Source organism: Pristiophorus japonicus, chromosome 32, assembly GCF_044704955.1.
Source record: "Pristiophorus japonicus isolate sPriJap1 chromosome 32, sPriJap1.hap1, whole genome shotgun sequence".
In the NCBI taxonomy this organism is placed as follows: Eukaryota; Metazoa; Chordata; class Chondrichthyes; family Pristiophoridae; genus Pristiophorus; species Pristiophorus japonicus.
The window spans coordinates 632,227-646,998 of record NC_092008.1 but is presented as its reverse complement, the minus strand read 5'-3'; the positions used below and the strand labels follow the sequence as shown (position 1 = coordinate 646,998).

Below are 14,772 nucleotides of genomic sequence, written 5' to 3'. Positions count from 1 at the left end.
TGCGTTCCCAGCCCCGATGGACGAGGACTACACGAAGGTGGATCTCGACGAGCGAGAAGCGGGCGCTGAAAGGGCGCCCGAGCCCCCACCACCCGGCCCCGGGACCCCGGACGACAGGGACCCGCGGGGGATTAACCAACACCTCAAGGTATTGAGAAGTCGGAGAGCGGGGGGCGGGGGAGCAAGCGTGGTGGGTCAGAGAGTTGCTGCTGGATACCCGAGGGACCGAGGGGTGAACGGAGCCGGGAGCGATCGGAGGGGTGGGGGCAGGAACTTGGGCAAACCACCATCTGGATACTGGTTTACCAAGGGGTCCGTGAGGGGGGTCTGTGGAATTCTCTGCCCCAGAGAGCTGTGGGGGGCTGGGTCACTGAATATATTTAAGGTGGAGAGAGACAGATTTTTGAGCGATAAGGGAGTGAAGGGGCGGGCGGGGAAGTGGAGCTGAGCCCAAGATCAGATCAGCCGCGATCTGATTGGATGGCGGAGCGGGCTCGAGGGGCCGAATGGCCGACTCCTGCTCCCGTTTCTGATGTTCTTATGATCTACACCGCCCAGAAGGACAAGGGCAGCAGGTCCATGGGAACGCCATCACTTCCAACTTCCCGTCCGAGGCACACACCATCCCGACTTGGAAATATAGTTTAACGTCTCATCCGAAAGGCAGTCCCGACAGTGCGGCGCTCCCTCAGTACTGCCCCTCCGACAGTGCGGGGCTCCCTCATTACTGCCCCTCCGACAGCACCGCGCTCCCTCAGTACTGCCCCTCCGACAGCGCGGGGCTCCCTCAGTACTGCCCCTCCAACAGTGCGGCACTCCCTCAGTACTGCCCCTCCGACAGTGCGGCACTCCCTCAGTACCGCCCCTCCGACAGTGCGGCACTCCCTCAGTACTGCCCCTCCGACAGTGTGGCACTCCCTCACTACTGCCCCTCCGACAGTGCGGGGCTCCCTCAGTACCGCCCCTCCGACAGTGCGGGGCTCCCTCAGTACTGCCCCTCCGACAGTGCGGGGCTCCCTCAGTACTGCCCCTCCGACAGTGCGGGGCTCCCTCAGTACTGCCCCTCCGACAGTGCGGCACTCCCTCAGTACTGCCCCTCCGACAGTGCGGCGCTCCCTCAGTACTGCCCCTCCGACAGTGCGGGGCTCCCTCACTACCGCCCCTCCGACAGTGCGGCACTCCCTCAGTACTGCCCCTCCGACAGTGCGGCGCTCCCTCAGTACCGCCCCTCCGACAGTGCGGCGCTCCCTCAGTACTGCCCCTCCGACAGTGCGGGGCTCCCTCACTACCGCCCCTCCGACAGTGCGGCACTCCCTCAGTACTGCCCCTCCGACAGTGCGGCGCTCCCTCAGTACCGCCCCTCCGACAGTGCGGCGCTCCCTCAGTAACAGCGGTACTGAATTCCGCCCCGAGTGTCTCCGGGAGGGGGCTGGGCGATGGGGGAGGGGGGGAGGGGGAGGGGGGGGGAGGGGCATTGCGGAGAAGGCCGGATCTACAAATTGTCTCCTTCCCCGTTGCAGGTGGTCTTTGAGGAGTTGCTGGCGGAACCTTCCAGCACCCACAGCTTCGACAAGGTGTGGGCCGGGAGCCACGTGTCCTTCGAGGTGTGCAGGCTCTGGGGCTACAGGATCCTCTCGGTGCTCTGTGCCGTCCCCGCCTCCATCCTCACCGGCTTCCTCTTCGCCCTCATCACCTGCCTCCACATCTGGTGAGTGTTGCCGAGGCCCCACGGTGGGGCGGCAGGGCCCCCGAGGCCCCACGGTGCAGGGGGAGGCCCCACAGTGCAGGTCGAGGGCCCGAGGCCCCACGGCGGAGGGACAGGCCCCGAGGCCCCACTGTGGAGCGGCAGGCCCCGAGGCCTCACGGTGGAGGGGCAGGGCCCACAGCGGAGGGATAGGCCCGAGGCCCCACTGTGGAGCGACAGGCCCCGAGGCCTCACGGTGGAGGGACAGGCCCGAGGTTCCACAGTGGAGGGGAAGGCCTGAGGCCCTACGGTGCAGGGGGAGGGCCGAGGCCCCACGATGAAAGGGGAGGGCCGAGGCCCCACGGTGCAGGGACAGTCCTGAGGCCCCACGGTGGAGGCGGAGGCCCAAGGCCCCACGGTGGAGGTGGAGGCCCAAGGCCCCACGGTGGAGCGACAGACCCCGAGGCCCCACGGTGGAGGGGGAGGCCCGAGGCCCCACTGTGGAGGGGGAGGCCCGAGGCCCCATGGTGGAGGGGGAGGCCCAAGGCCCCACGGTGGAATGGGAGGCCCAAGGCCCCACGGTGGAGGGGGAGGCCCCGAGGCCCCACGGTGGAGGGGAAGGCCCGAGGCCCCACTGTGCAGCAACAAGCCCCGAGGACCCACGGTGGAGGGGGAGGCCCGAGGCCCCACTGTGGAGGGGGAGGCTCGAGGCCCCACTGTGCAGCAACAAGCCCTGAGGCCCCATGGTGGAGCTGGAGGGCCCAAGGCCCCACGGTGAAGGGAGAGGTTCGAGGCCCCACTGTGCAGCAACAAGCCCCGAGGCCCCACGGTGGAGGGGGAGGCCCGAGGCCCCACTGTGGAGGGGGAGGCCCGAGGCCCCACTGTGCAGCAACAAGCCCCGAAGCCCCATGGTGGAGCTGGAGTGCCCAAGGCCCCACGGTGAAGGGAGAGTTTCGAGGCCCCACGGTGGAGGGGGAGGCCCAAGGCCCCACGGTGGAGCGACAGGCCCCGAGACCCCACGGTGGAGGGGGAGTCCCAAGGCCCCACGGTGGAGCGACAGGCCCCGAGACACCACGGTGGGGGGGGGGGGGGGCTCGAGGCCCCACGGTGGAGGGGGAGGCCCGAGGCCCCACTGTGCAGCGACAAGCCCCGAGGCCCCACGGTGGAGGTGCGAGTTGAGGGTAATCTGCGGATGTCCGTCGCTGAACCCTGGGCCCTAACGTTGTTGCTTCTTGTTTCCAGGTGCTTGGTTCCCTGCGTGAGGATCTGCCTCCTCGGACGGCCGCACTGCCAGAGCATCTGCCACAGCCTGACGGACATCATCGTCACCCCGCTCTGCACCAGCATGGGGCGCTGTTTCCGGAGGGTGCACCTGCGCGTGGCCAAATACTAGGACCCCTTCTCCTCCTCCCTGCCCGTTCCCCCGGCCTCCTCGACACACCCGGACCCCCAGCCCCAGGCCACCAACTCCCTCTCCCAGCTCTGCACCACACAAGTCCCAGTAACAAGAACGTGTATTTGTATAGCGCCTTTAAACGTAGTGAAACGCCCCATGGCACCTCGCAGGAGTGTCAACAGACAAAACATTTGACCCCCGAGCCGCATCGGGAGATATTAGGGACGGGCGACCAAAAGCTGGGTCACAGAGGTGGGTTTTACGGAGCGTCTTGAAGGAGGAGGAGAGAGGTGGAGAGGTTTAGGGAGGGAGTTCCAGAGCTTGGGGCCCAGGCAACAGAAGGCACGGCCACCGATGGTGGAGCGATTATAATCAGGGATGGTCAGGGGGGCAGAATTAGAGGAGCGCAGAGATCGCGGGGGGGTTATAGGAGATTACAGAGATAGGGAGGGGCGAGGGCCATGGAGGGATTTATAAACAAAGATGAGGATTTTAAAATCGAGGCGTTGTTTAACCGGGAGCCAATGTAGGTCAGTGAGCACAGGGGGTGATGGGTGAGCGGGACTGGGTGTGAATTAGGACACGGGGCACAGGGGGTGATGGGTGAGTGGGACTGGGTGTGAGTTAGGACACGGGGCAGTGAGCACAGGGGGTGATGGGTGAGTGGGACTGGGTGTGAATTAGGACACGGGGCACAGGGGGTGATGGGTGAGTGGGACTGGGTGTGAGTTAGGACACGGGGCACAGGGGGTGATGGGTGAGTGGGACTGGGTGTGAGTTAGGACACGGGGTCAGTGAGCTCAGGGGGTGATGGGTGAGTGGGACTCGGTGCGAGTTAGGACACGGGGTCAGTGAGCACAGGGGGTGATGGGTGAGCGGGACTGGGTGTGAGTTAGGACACGGGGTCAGTGAGCACAGGGGGTGATGGGTGAGTGGGACTGGGTGTGAGTTAGGACACGGGGGCAGTGAGCACAGGGTGTGATGGGTGAGTGGGACTGGGTGCGAGTTAGGACACGGGGACAGCCGAGTTTTGGATCACCTCTAGTTTACATCGGGTAGAATGTGGGAGGCCGGCCAGGAGCGCAGTGTGTTGGAACGGCCAAGTCTGGGGGTAACGGGGGCACGGATGAGGGTTTCAGCAGTTTCACTTCCCCGCCCGATCCCTCGATTCCCCTCGAGTCCAAAACTCTACCGATCTCAGCCCTGAATATACTCAGCGACTGAGCCTCCACAGCCCTCTGGGGCAGAGAATTCCAAAGATTCACCTCCCTCTGAGTGAAGAAATTCCTCCTCATCTCAGTCCTAAATGTCCGAGCCCTTATCCTGAGACTGTGTGACCCCTGGTTCTAGACTCCCCAGCCCCGGGGGGAAACACCCTCCCCCTGCATCTACCCCGTCAATCCCCCTCACAATCCGACACGTTTCAGTGAGATCACCTCCCATTCTTCTAAACTCAAGGGAGTGTCGGCCCAGTCTGCTCAATCTCTCCTCGTGGTACAACCCTCTCATCCCAGGAAACAATCGAGACGGAGCAGGTAACCGGGCAAGGGGAATACCCGAGGCTGGGGATCAAGGGCGGCTCAACGTACGAAGGGTCACTGTTAGATTTGGGCCTCGCCCTGCACCGTGAGGCCTCGGGCCTTACCCTGCACCGTGGGGCCTCGGGCCTTACCCTGCACCGTGGAGCCTCGGGCCCTCCCCCTGCACCGTGGGGCCTCGGGCCCTCCCCCTGCACCGTGGGGCCTAGGGCCTCCCCCCTGCACCGTGGGGCCTCTGGCCCTCCCCCTGTACCGTGGGGCCTCGGGCCTTACCCTGCACCATGAGGCCTCGGGCCTCTCCTGCACCGTGGGGCCTCGGGCCCTCCCCCTGCACCGTGGGGCCTCAGGCCCTCCCCCTGCACCGTGGGGCCTCGGGCCCTCCCCCTGCACCGTGGGGCCTCGGGCCCTCCCCCTGCACCGTGAGGCCTCGGGCCTCTCCTGCACCGTGGGGCCTCGGGCCCTCCCCCTGCACCGTGAGGCCTCGGGCTTCCCCCTGCACCGTGGGGCCTCGGGCCCTCCCCCTGCACCGTGGGGCCTCGGGCCCTCCCCCTGCACCGAGGGGCCTCGGGCCCGCCCCCTGCCCCCTGCACCGTGGGGCCTCGGGCCCGCCCCCTGCACCGTGGGGCCCCGGGCCTCCCCCCTGCACCGTGGGGCCCCGGGCAACATCAGTCCAACTCCAGCCTTGACCCCGGGCGGCCATTTTAACTTGACGATGTCTGGAGATTGTCCGCGATTTTACTCGAATCGAAGCACCAATGGTCAAACAACCCTCTGGGGTCTCTTTGAAATGTGATGCAATGTCAGGGGTTGGTGAATACACGGGTATTCTTTTGTAAATAAAGTACAAATAATGACAAACAAACAGCGAGTGAATTCTTTCAGCCCAGGCTGAGTATCTGGTGCACTCCCAACCTTGGGTTTTTATACCGTCCGAAGCAGGTCCCTGCCTCCTCTCCCTCATACACTCTCTCTCTCTCTCTCTCCCTCTCGTTCATTCCCTTCCAGTCTCTCCCTTCCCTTTACATTCCCAAGTCCTTCCACCTCTGTCTCTCTCCCCCCATCTCGGTGAGTCTGTCTCTCCCTCTCCGTCTCTCTGTCTGTGTCTCCCTCCCTCCCTCATTTCGGTTTCTCTATCTCTCCATGTCTATCTCTCCCTTTCTTTCTCTCGCTCCCTCCCTCTCTCACCCTCTTTCTGTCTCTCCCCATCTCAGTCTCTGTGTCTCAATTCTTTCTCTCTGTCTGTCTCTCCCTCCCTCCCTGTCTCTCTCCCTCCCTCCCTCCCTCGCTCTCTCTGTCTCCCTCTCAGTCTCTCCGTCTCCCCCCCGGCCCCCTCTCATCCCTCTCTCTCTCTCTCTGGTCCTCTCCCTCTCTCTCTCTCCCTCCCCCCCCCTGTCCTCTCTCTCTGGCCCTCTCCCTCTCTCTCTCTCCCCCCCTGTCCTCTCTCTCTGGCCCTCTCCCTCTCTCTCTCCCCCCCCCTCTGTCCTCTCTCTCTGGCCCTCTCCCTCTCTCTCTCCCCCTCCCCCCCCCCCCTGTCCTCTCTCTCTGGCCCTCTCCCTCTCTCTCTCCCCTTCCCCCCCCTGTCCTCTCTCTCTGGCCCTCTCCCTCTCCCTCTCTCTCTCCCCCTCCCCCCCCTGTCCTCTCTCTCTGGCCCTCTCCCTCTCTCTCTCCCCCTCCCCCCCCCCTGTCCTCTCTCTCTGGCCCACTGCCCTCTCTCCGGTTACATTACAACCATCCCAGGACTGCTGGCAAGGCTGAGGACGGGGGCGGGAACCAGTCTACAGTTACCCTTGGCTCCCGGGGCATTCTGGCCGCTCTCACTTACCCTGCCCTGACGCTGCTCTCTCAAGCTCCGAGAGAGAACTGCAGCGAGCAGAAGATCTGGGACAGGGATCACTATGGCCGAGGAGAGTCAGGGGACCGAGAGCCCTCGCTTCGATCAACACACCAAGGAGATCGACCTGGTGAAGAGAGACCCCAAACACCTCAATGACGAAATCGTTAAAGTAAGTTCCATGGGGGGGTGGTGGGGGCCTGGGTTAATCCTGTAACTGGCAGTGTCCGATATTTAGGGCTAATCGGTGGGGTACTATAGGATTGAGCAAACCCGTGACCTCTACCCCCTAGAAGGTCAAGGGCAGCAGGTCCATGGGACCACCACCCCCTCCACGTTCCCCTCCCAGTCACACACCATCCCTCGACTTGGAAATATCTCGGCCGTTCCTCCATCGTCGCTGGGTCCCAATCCTGGAACTCCCTCCCTAACAGCACTGTGGGAGCACCTTCACCACACGGACTGCAGCGGTTCAAGAAGGGGGCTCACCCCCACCTTCTCAAGGGGCGATTAGAATCGCGGAACTTGACAGCGCGGGAGGGAGGCCATTCCGGCCCATCGTGTCCCCCTCGCGCCGGCCGACCAAGAGCCATCCCGGCCTAATCCCACTTTCCCGCTCTGGGTCCGTAGCTCTGTGGGTTACGGCACTTCGAGCACACGTCCAAATGTGGTGAGGGTTTCTGCCTCTACCCCCCTTTCAGGCCGTGAGTTCCTCCCCAGACCCCCACCGCCCTCTGGGTGAAGACATTTCCCCTCAAACCCCCTCGAAACCTCCCCCCCCAATTACTTTCAATCCAAGCCCCCTGGTTGTTGATCTCGGGATGGGCCAACTCTGTGATAGATCACTGGGGAGCCCTCCAGCCAGTTTCTGCAGCGAGGTCACTGGAGGGGGCCCCATTCGAGACTTGATTTTGGCCTCCCGCGTGGGACTGCTCCCACACCACTGACCCTGCACACAACCCGACCGCCTCCCCGTTGCCCCCACACCCCCCACAACAGCACGGACCGCGAGGACCGAGAGGGAACTGACCTGAACTGCCGACGCTCCCAGCACTATCAGACCATCGGGAACCTCCTCCGCTTCCTCCCCAGGTCCTGGCCGAGTGTGAATAAACAGCGAGTCATTGTGCAGACACAAGCCAGTGCAGAAGCAGGCAATCTGTTGACGGAGAGAGTTGCTTCCGTGTCTCAGTGGGCAACACGCCCAGCTCCGAGTCACAAGGGTGTGGGTTTGAGGCCCCCACTCCAGGGACTCGAGCACAGAAATCTAGGCTGGCACTCCCAGTACAGGGCAGAGGGAGTGCCGCACTGTCGGAGGGGCGGTACTGAGGGAGTGCCGCACTGTCGGAGGGGCAGTACTGAGGGAGCCCCGCACTGTCGGAGGGGCGGTACTGAGGGAGCGCCGCACTGTCGGAGGGGCGGTACTGAGGGAGCCCCGCACTGTCGGAGGGGCGGTACTGAGGGAGCGCGGCACTGTCGGAGGGGCGGTACTGAGGGAGACCCGCACTGTCGGAGGAGCGGTACTGAGGGAGCGCCGCACTGTCGGAGGGGCGGTACTGAGGGAGCCCCGCACTGTCGGAGGGGCGGTACTGAGGGAGACCCGCACTGTCGGAGGGGCGGTACTGAGGGAGCCCCGCACTGTCGGAGGGGCGGTACTGAGGGAGCGCCGCACTGTCGGAGGGGCGGTACTGAGGGAGCCCCGCACTGTCGGAGGGGCAGTAGTGAGGGAGCCCCGCACTGTCGGAGGGGCGGTACTGAGGGAGCCCCGCACTGTCGGAGGGGCAGTACTGAGGGAGCCCCGCACTGTCGGAGGGGCGGTACTGAGGGAGCCCCGCACTGTCGGAGGGGCGGTACTGAGGGAGCCCCGCACTGTCGGAGGGGCTGTATTTCGGGATGAGACATTAAACCGAGGCCCCGTCTGCCCTCTCGGGTGGATGTAAAAGATCCCGGGGCCACTATTGGAAGAAGAGCAGGGGGAGTTCTCCCCGGTGTCCTGGGGCCAATATTTATCCCTCGACCAACATCACTAAAACAGACGATCCGGGTCATTATCACATCGCTGTGTGTGGGAGCTTGCTGTGCGCAGGTTGGCGTTTCCCACATTACAACAGTGAGCGCACTCCCATAGTACGCCATTGGCCGTGAGGCTTTGGGACGTCCCGGGGGGTGAGAGGCGCTGGAGAGATGTGAATCGTTTCTATCTTTCCAGCATCAGCTTTAGCTCGGAGCGGAGGCCACACGTTTCAGGGACTTGTTTATATCTTTTGCTTTCAAGCTCCCTCAGCAGTGACAACTGGTCATGAATTACAAACATCCTGTGAACACGATATCGTGTGTTGTCAGACCTGGGAGTGTTTGATGGGGCAGTGAAGAGGGAGCTTTACTCTGTATCTAACCCCCTGTACCTGCCCTGGGAGTGTTTGATGGGACAGTGTAGAGGGAGCTTTACTCTGTATCTAACCCCCTGTACCTGCCCTGGGAGTGTTTGATGGGACAGTGTAGAGGGAGCTTTACTCTGTATCTAACCCCCTGTACCTGCCCTGGGAGTGTTTGACGGGGACAGTGTAGAGGGAGCTTTACTCTGTATCTAACCCCGTGCTGTACCTGCCCTGGGAGTGTGTGATGGGACAGTGTAGAGAGAGCTTTACTCTGTATCTAACCCCCTGTACCTGCCCTGGGAGTGTTTGACGGGGACAGTGTAGAGGGAGCTTTACTCTGTATCTAACCCCCTGTACCTGCCCTGGGAGAGTTTGATGGGACAGTGTAGAGGGAGCTTTACTCTGTATCTAACCCCCTGTACCTGCCCTGGGAGTGTGTGATGGGACAGTGTAGAGGGAGCTTTACTCTGTATCTAACCCCGTGCTGTACCTGCCCTGGGAGTGTTTGATGGGACAGTGTAGAGGGAACTTTACTCTGGGTGTAACCCGTCTGGACATATTTGCCACTTGCTGACGAGGGCGCAGGTAGGATTTATTGGACCCTACAAATAGATGTATTTTAGCGGACCCGGCCTTGTACTGGGCCTGTTGATAGGAGGCACTGACTGAAAGAAACAGCTGGGAGTGGATTTGACCTGACATCCAGCCGGGTTTGATGTCACTGGCAATCCCCGCGGGGGAACACAGCAGTAAATCGTTCAGCTCCTCTCAGCAACCCCCCGGCACGGCTAAATTAAACACGGCAAACAACACAGCGAGTAAAGGGAACGATTCACTCCCGTCTGGTACTGCACGGCCCGAGTGTGTGTCCCAGTGTCTCCTGTACACACCGTGTGTGTCCCAGTGTCTCCTGTACACACTGTGTGTGTCCCAGTGTCTCCTGTACACACAGCATGTGTCCCAGTGTCTCCTGTACACACTGTGTGTGTCCCAGTGTCTCCTGTACACACAGTGTGTGTGTCCCAGTGTCTCCTGTACACACTGTGTGTGTCCCAGTGTCTCCTGTACACACTGTGTGTGTCCCAGTGTCTCCTGTACACACAGTGTGTGTGTCCCAGTGTCTCCTGTACACACTGTGTGTGTCCCAGTGTCTCCTGTACACACTGTGTGTGTGTCCCAGTGTCTCCTGTACACAGTGTGTGTGTGTCCCAGTGTCTCCTGTACACACTGTGTGTGTCCCAGTGTCTCCTGTACACACTGTGTGTGTCCCAGTGTCTCCTGTAAACACAGTGTGTGTCCCAGTGTCTCCTGTACACACTGTGTGTGTCCCAGTGTCCCCTGTACACACTGTGTGTGTGTCCCAGTGTCTCCTGTACACAGTGTGTGTGTGTCCCAGTGTCTCCTGTACACACTGTGTGTGTCCCAGTGTCTCCTGTACACACTGTGTGTCCCAGTGTCTCCTGTAAACACAGTGTGTGTCCCAGTGTCTCCTGTACACACTGTGTGTGTCCCAGTGTCCCCTGTACACACACCGTGTGTCCCAATGTCTCCTGTACATGTACAGCACATAGCACGCAAGAGGGTACGTCATCATCATAGGCACTAAACATGAGTCCTTAGGTGGCTGAACAGTCCAATACAGGAACCACAGTCCCTGTCACAGGTGGGACAGACAGTGGTTGAGGGAAGGGGAGGGTGGGACTGGTTTGCCGCACGCTCCTTCCGCTGCCTGCGCTTGGTTTCTGCACGCTCTCGGCGACGAGACTCGAGGTGCTCAGCGCCCTCCCGGATGCACTTCCCTCCACTGAGGGCGGGACTGGTCTTTGGGCCCAGGGACTCCCAGGTGTCGGTGGGGATGTTGCACTTTATCAGGGAGGCTTTGGGGGTGGTCCCTTGTAATGTTTCCTCTGCCCACCTTTGGCTCGCTTGCTCGTGAAGGAGTTCCGAGTAGAGCGCTTGCTTTGGGGAGTCTCGTGTCTGGGGGACATGCGGACAATGTGGCCCTGCCCAGCGGAGCTGGTCGAGTGTGGTCAGTGCTTCGATGCTGGGGATGTTGGGCCTGGTCGAGGACGCTAACGTTGGTGCGTCTGTCCTCCCGGGGGATTTGCAGGATCTTGCGGAGACAGCGTTGGTGGTATTTCTCCAGCGACTTGAGGTGTCTGCTGTACACGGTCCATTGTCTCTGAGCCATACAGGAGGGCGGGTATCACTACAGCCCTGTAGGCCATGAGCTGGGGGTGAGGTACCTACTGTACACGGTCCGTGTCTCTGAGCCATACAGGAGGGCGGGTATCACTACAGCCCTGTAGACCATGAGCTGGGGGTAAGGTACCTACTGTACACGGTCCATGTCTCTGAGACACACAGGAGGGCGGGTATCACTACAGCCCTGTCGACCATGAGCTGGGGGTGAGGTACCTACTGTACACGGTCCATGTCTCTGAGCCATACAGGAGGGCGGGTATCACTACAGCCCTGTAGACCATGAGCTGGGGGTGAGGTGTCTACTGTACATGGTCCGTGTCTCTGAGCCATACAGGAGGGCGAGTATCACTACAGCCCTGTAGACCATGAGCTGGGGGTGAGGTACCTACTGTACACGGTCCATGTCTCTGAGCCATACAGGAGGGCGGGTATCACTACAGCCCCGTAGACCATGAGCTGGGGGTGAGGTACCTACTGTACACGGTCCGTGTCTCTGAGCCATACAGGAGGGCGGGTATCACTACAGCCCTGTAGACCATGAGCTGGGGGTGAGGTACTAACTGTACATGGTCCGTGTCTCTGAGCCATACAGGAGGGCGGGTATCACTACAGCCCTGTAGACCATGAGCTGGGGGTGAGGTGTCTACTGTACATGGTCCATGTCTCTGAGCCATACAGGAGGGCGGGGTATCACTACAGCCCCGTAGACCATGAGCTGGGGGTGGATTTGAGGGCCTGGTCTTCAAACACTCTCTTCCTCAGGCGGCCAAAGGCTGCACTGGAGGCGGTGTTGGATCTCGTTGTCATGGACAGCACACAGCGGATAAGAGGGTACGAGGGAGTGTTTGGAGTGTGTGGCACACGTACCCCAGCGAGAGTTTGGGAGATGATTGCGATGGGGGTGGGAAGGAGCGGGGGGGGGGGGGATTAAATCGGAACGGGGGGGGGGGGCGGGGGGCGGGGAACGGAATCCAATCTCTGCCTCTCCTTCACTCCCTCTCCTTCTCTGTCTCCCTCTGTCCCTGCAGGTGGAGTTCGAAGAGGTGATGGCAGAACCCGAGGGGTCATACAGTCCGGGGCCGGTCTGGCGCTCCAGCCGGTCTGCCTTCACCGCGTCCAGCTACTGGGGCTACCGGCTGCTGACGGCCATCTTTGGCGTGCCGCTGGCTGTGCTGTGGGGCTTTGTCTACGCCGCCTTCTCCTTCTGCCAGGTCTGGGCCGTTGTGCCCTGCCTCCGTGGCTACCTGCTGGCACTGGAGTGCCTCGTTGTCACTTTCCCCCTCTGCGTGCGGTGCTTCTGCGACCCGTTCTTCCAGGCCGTGGGGGGCCTGTTGCTCAGCGCCCGCTTGGCTCTGAGGAAGGAGAGCTAGCGGGCCGTCCCCCCATTGGCTCGTCCCCTCCAGGCGACGGCAACATGGCTTCCACAGACCCTCGACACGCAGACCCGCCGAGCATTCGTCACAAGTCATTCACCGCTGCCATTTCGCCTGTAACAGGAGATATCTGTACACTGACTGGTGTCTCTCAGTCCCCTCTCCCTCAGGGAGATATCTGTACACTGACTGGAGTCTCTCAGTCCCCTCTCCCTCAGGGAGATATCTGTACACTGACTGGTGTCCCTCAGTCCCCTCTCCCTCAGGGAGATATCTGTACACTGACTGGTGTCTCTCAGTACCTCTCCCTCAGGGAGATATCTGTACACTGACTGGTGTCCCTCAGTCCCTCTCCCTCAGGGAGATATCTGTACACTGACTGGTGTCTCTCAGTCCCCTCTCCCTCAGGGAGATATCTGTACACTGACTGGTGTCCCTCAGTCCCCTCTCCCTCAGGGAGATATCTGTACACTGACTGGTGTCTCTCAGTCCCCTCTCCCTCAGGGAGATATCTGTACACTGACTGGTGTCCCTCAGTCCCCTCTCCCTCAGGGAGATATCTGTACACTGACTGGTGTCCCTCAGTCCCCTCTCCCTCAGGGAGATATCTGTACACTGACTGGTGTCTCTCAGTCCCTCTCCCTCAGGGAGATATCTGTACACTGACTGGTGTCTCTCAGTCCCCTCTCCCTCAGGGAGATATCTGTACACTGACTGGTGTCCCTCAGTCCCCTCTCCCTCAGGGAGATATCTGTACACTGACTGGTGTCCCTCAGTCCCCTCTCCCTCAGGGAGATATCTGTACACTGACTGGTGTCTCTCAGTCCCCTCTCCCTCAGGGAGATATCTGTACACTGACTGGTGTCTCTCAGTCCCTCTCCCTCAGGGAGATATCTGTACACTGACTGGTGTCTCTCAGTCCCCTCTCCCTCAGGGAGATATCTGTACACTGACTGGTGTCTCTCAGTCCCTCTCCCTCAGGGAGATATCTGTACACTGACTGGTGTCCCTCAGTCCCCTCTCCCTCAGGGAGATATCTGTACACTGACTGGTGTCCCTCAGTCCCTCTCCCTCAGGGAGATATCTGTACACTGACTGGTGTCCCTCAGTCCCCTCTCCCTCAGGGAGATATCTGTACACTGACTGGTGTCTCTCAGTCCCCTCTCCCTCAGGGAGATATCTGTACACTGACTGGTGTCTCTCAGTCCCCTCTCCCTCAGGGAGATATCTGTACACTGACTGGTGTCTCTCAGTTCCCTCTCCCTCAGGGAGATATCTGTACACTGACTGGTGTCTCTCAGTCCCCTCTCCCTCAGGGAGATATCTGTACACTGACTGGTGTCTCTCAGTCCCCTCTCCCTCAGGGAGATATCTGTACACTGACTGGTGTCTCTCAGTCCCCTCTCCCTCAGGGAGATATCTGTACACTGACTTGTGTCTCTCAGTCCCCTCTCCCTCAGGGAGATATCTGTACACTGACTGGTGTCTCTCAGTCCCCTCTCCCTCAGGGAGATATCTGTACACTGACTGGTGTCCCTCAGTCCCTCTCCCTCAGGGAGATATCTGTACACTGACTGGTGTCTCTCAGTCCCTCTCCCTCAGGGAGATATCTGTACACTGACTGGTGTCTCTCAGTCCCTCTCCCTCAGGGAGATATCTGTACACTGACTGGTGTCTCTCAGTCCCTCTCCCTCAGGGAGATATCTGTACACTGACTGGTGTCTCTCAGTCCCTCTCCCTCAGGGAGATATCTGTACACTGACTGGTGTCTCTCAGTCCTTCTCCCTCAGGGAGATATCTGTACACTGACTGGTGTCTCTCAGTCCTCTCTCCCTCAGGGAGATATCTGTACACTGACTGGTGTCTCTCAGTCCCTCTCCCTCAGGGAGATATCTGTACACTGACTGGTGTCTCTCAGTCCCCTCTCCCTCAGGGAGATATCTGTACACTGACTGGTGTCTCTCAGTCCCCTCTCCCTCAGGGAGATATCTGTACACTGACTGGTGTCTCTCAGTCCCCTCTCCCTCAGGGAGATATCTGTACACTGACTGGTGTCTCTCAGTCCCTCTCCCTCAGGGAGATATCTGTACACTGACTGGTGTCTCTCAGTCCCTCTCCCTCAGGGAGATATCTGTACACTGACTGGTGTCTCTCAGTCCCTCTCCCTCAGGGAGATATCTGTACACTGACTGGTGTCTCTCAGTCCCTCTCCCTCAGGGAGATATCTGTACACTGACTGGTGTCCCTCAGTCCCTCTCCCTCAGGGATATATCTGTGTCCACTTTGACCCAGTCAGATATCGCACCATTCAATGGATATTGTATCTACGCGGGTCAACTAATAAAATAATCATTGCTCTGGGACCAC

General features: G+C 60.7%; 2 protein-coding genes across 2 annotated transcripts in view; both read left to right on the top strand.

Annotated features, from left to right (window-relative positions):
- The window catches only part of cav4b (caveolin 4b), a 3,956-nt gene extending 263 nt beyond the window's left edge, over window positions 1–3,693 (top strand). Inside the window, exons 1-3 of the mRNA XM_070869123.1 lie at window positions 1–148; window positions 1,521–1,708; window positions 2,927–3,693. The exon at window positions 1–148 is cut by the window's left edge and continues 263 nt beyond it. Of these exons, the coding sequence (XP_070725224.1) occupies window positions 17–148; window positions 1,521–1,708; window positions 2,927–3,077 (471 nt within the window). The 5' untranslated portion in view covers window positions 1–16 and the 3' untranslated portion in view covers window positions 3,078–3,693. The remainder of the gene's footprint in view (window positions 149–1,520; window positions 1,709–2,926) is intronic.
- Window positions 3,694–6,406: 2,713 nt separating this feature from the next.
- LOC139240579 (caveolin-1-like) lies at window positions 6,407–13,268 on the top strand. Its single transcript, XM_070869122.1, has 2 exons — window positions 6,407–6,621; window positions 12,061–13,268. Exons 1-2 carry the CDS (start codon window positions 6,514–6,516, stop codon window positions 12,400–12,402), a joined length of 450 nt encoding a protein of 149 aa, XP_070725223.1. The 5' UTR covers window positions 6,407–6,513; the 3' UTR covers window positions 12,403–13,268.
- Window positions 13,269–14,772: the final 1,504 nt, after the last annotated feature.